The sequence below is a fragment of the Loa loa genome (assembly GCF_000183805.2).
Source record: "Loa loa unplaced genomic scaffold supercont3.1679, whole genome shotgun sequence".
Taxonomy (NCBI): domain Eukaryota; kingdom Metazoa; phylum Nematoda; class Chromadorea; order Rhabditida; family Onchocercidae; genus Loa; species Loa loa.
The window spans coordinates 1-1,780 of record NW_018109858.1 but is presented as its reverse complement, the minus strand read 5'-3'; the positions used below and the strand labels follow the sequence as shown (position 1 = coordinate 1,780).

Genomic DNA, 1,780 nt, shown 5'->3' with positions numbered 1-1,780 from the left:
AATGTTTGATCATCAGGACTTATAGAATATTCGTTGTTGTTTGGAATTCGAGCGGAATCAAACGGATAATTAGCCACTAAATCGCCTTCATGCATATTAGCTGATAAAACAAATGGTAAGGAAAGAATCCATTGGCCAATAGCTCGTACTTCTGGTTGATACTTGAAATTTTGAAAAAATTAAGTTAGAATTAAAAATTCACAATTAAAATTAATTTTGTGATTATTTCAATAAAATGCTTTAATAAAATCTAAATATAAGAAAGAAAAGTATACTTCTTTTCCTTCATCACCGAACAATTCCAGAAGATGATCAAAACGAGGTATATTATGCTGTTCCAAATAGTAGTAGAAACCATCAAGATCTGGAAAATCTCGATTTAGATCAATACCATTTGCATTGGATCTACCAGTAAACCAATTCCGAGCATCGATTCCCTGAAATATACTTTACCAAAATTTATCTTTTACTATTTTCATCTTCCTTTTAGAACTTCAGGAATGTTTACTTCATATGATTTGGAAAGGAAAAAGTTATTTAATTTTGGGCCATGAAAATTTCATTTTTGCTTCTTCTAAGAGAAATTAAGCAAAAAAAAAAGAAAAAAAAACTTAATCCCTTACGATCACATTATTGTTTTCTACTAAACTATCAATTAGAAATCTACGCTTTAAAACTACTATTAGCATATCCTATTCAAGTTTTAATTTCAGGTTATTCCTATTGACGAAATTCACTGAAGTGTATGCATCCGGAAGAAAAAAGCGATCTGGATAAAGAATATTACTGTGGTAAGTGCACGTTCAAATCCATCCGGATTCATTGATGGTAATAGATGAATTGATGTCGAATTGATAAGTTCCATGATTTCTTTATTTTTTGCCAAAAGTTTATCACAAAAGTATGATGCAAGCCGTAATAGAAGTTCTCTTCCTACAGGTTCATTCCCATGCATATTTCCAACATATTTCATTTCCGGTTTTACTGAAAGCATTAATCAATTCAATAGATTTGTATTTTTCAGGAATACAAAAATCCAACATTGAGGAATATTTGATTAGAAAAGAAACATGAGAAAAAAAATTTTGAATAGAAAGAATAATTCAGAATATCCTGAAGGAAAATCATACGATAGAAGGAAATGGAATGAATATCGGATGAAAAATGAGAAGGAGAAATTTTGGAGAAAAAAATAAATGTTTTTTTTTTCTTTTTATAAAATATTCTATAAAATAAAGGTAATTATTTTCTAATGAAGGAAAATTTTGCTTCAAGAATACGGTAAAAATAACGTACACATTTGATGTTGTCCAGGTGTTGCTGAAAATTGGATAACAAGTAGATCACGTCCTTGGACACTTTTACCGATTGAATAAACAGTGGTATAATTGGGACATCGTTTATGAATAGTTATTAGGATAGTTTCCAATTCATCCTGATTATGATAATTAGCCCATTGATCAGTGATACCTTTGATGTTTTGTATTTTTTGGATGAATATTAGAAATAAAAAGGGAATGAAATAGTAGCCCATGTAAAGAAGGAGTGAATCAACTTATAATCTAGGCCGTTTTTAATATTCCAATATGGCAATATTAGTAGTAATAGCAGTAGCAGTAGCAATAGCAGCAGCAATAACCCCCTTAGCCCCTTATCTAACAAACTAGGCTTATGCTTTGCTTTTTCCTTTTCGGGTCTATTCGTGTTTGAGGCATAAAACTCATTCCTCATTGCATACACTAAGCATCATTGATGTCATGCTTCTCTCTCTCTCCCTCTC

At 30.7% G+C, this 1,780-nt stretch overlaps 1 protein-coding gene across 1 annotated transcript; it reads right to left on the bottom strand.

Annotated features, from left to right (window-relative positions):
• Positions 1-1,679, bottom strand: LOAG_15234 (hypothetical protein; the record flags this gene model as incomplete). The annotated part of the gene is made up of 4 exons (XM_003150725.2): positions 1,297-1,679; positions 788-984; positions 276-437; positions 1-161 (listed from the first exon to the last, which is right to left on the bottom strand). Coding segments are annotated over exons 1-4 (758 nt in total), but the record flags the coding sequence as incomplete, so codon positions are not given.
• Between the last annotated feature and the right edge of the window lie 101 nt (positions 1,680-1,780).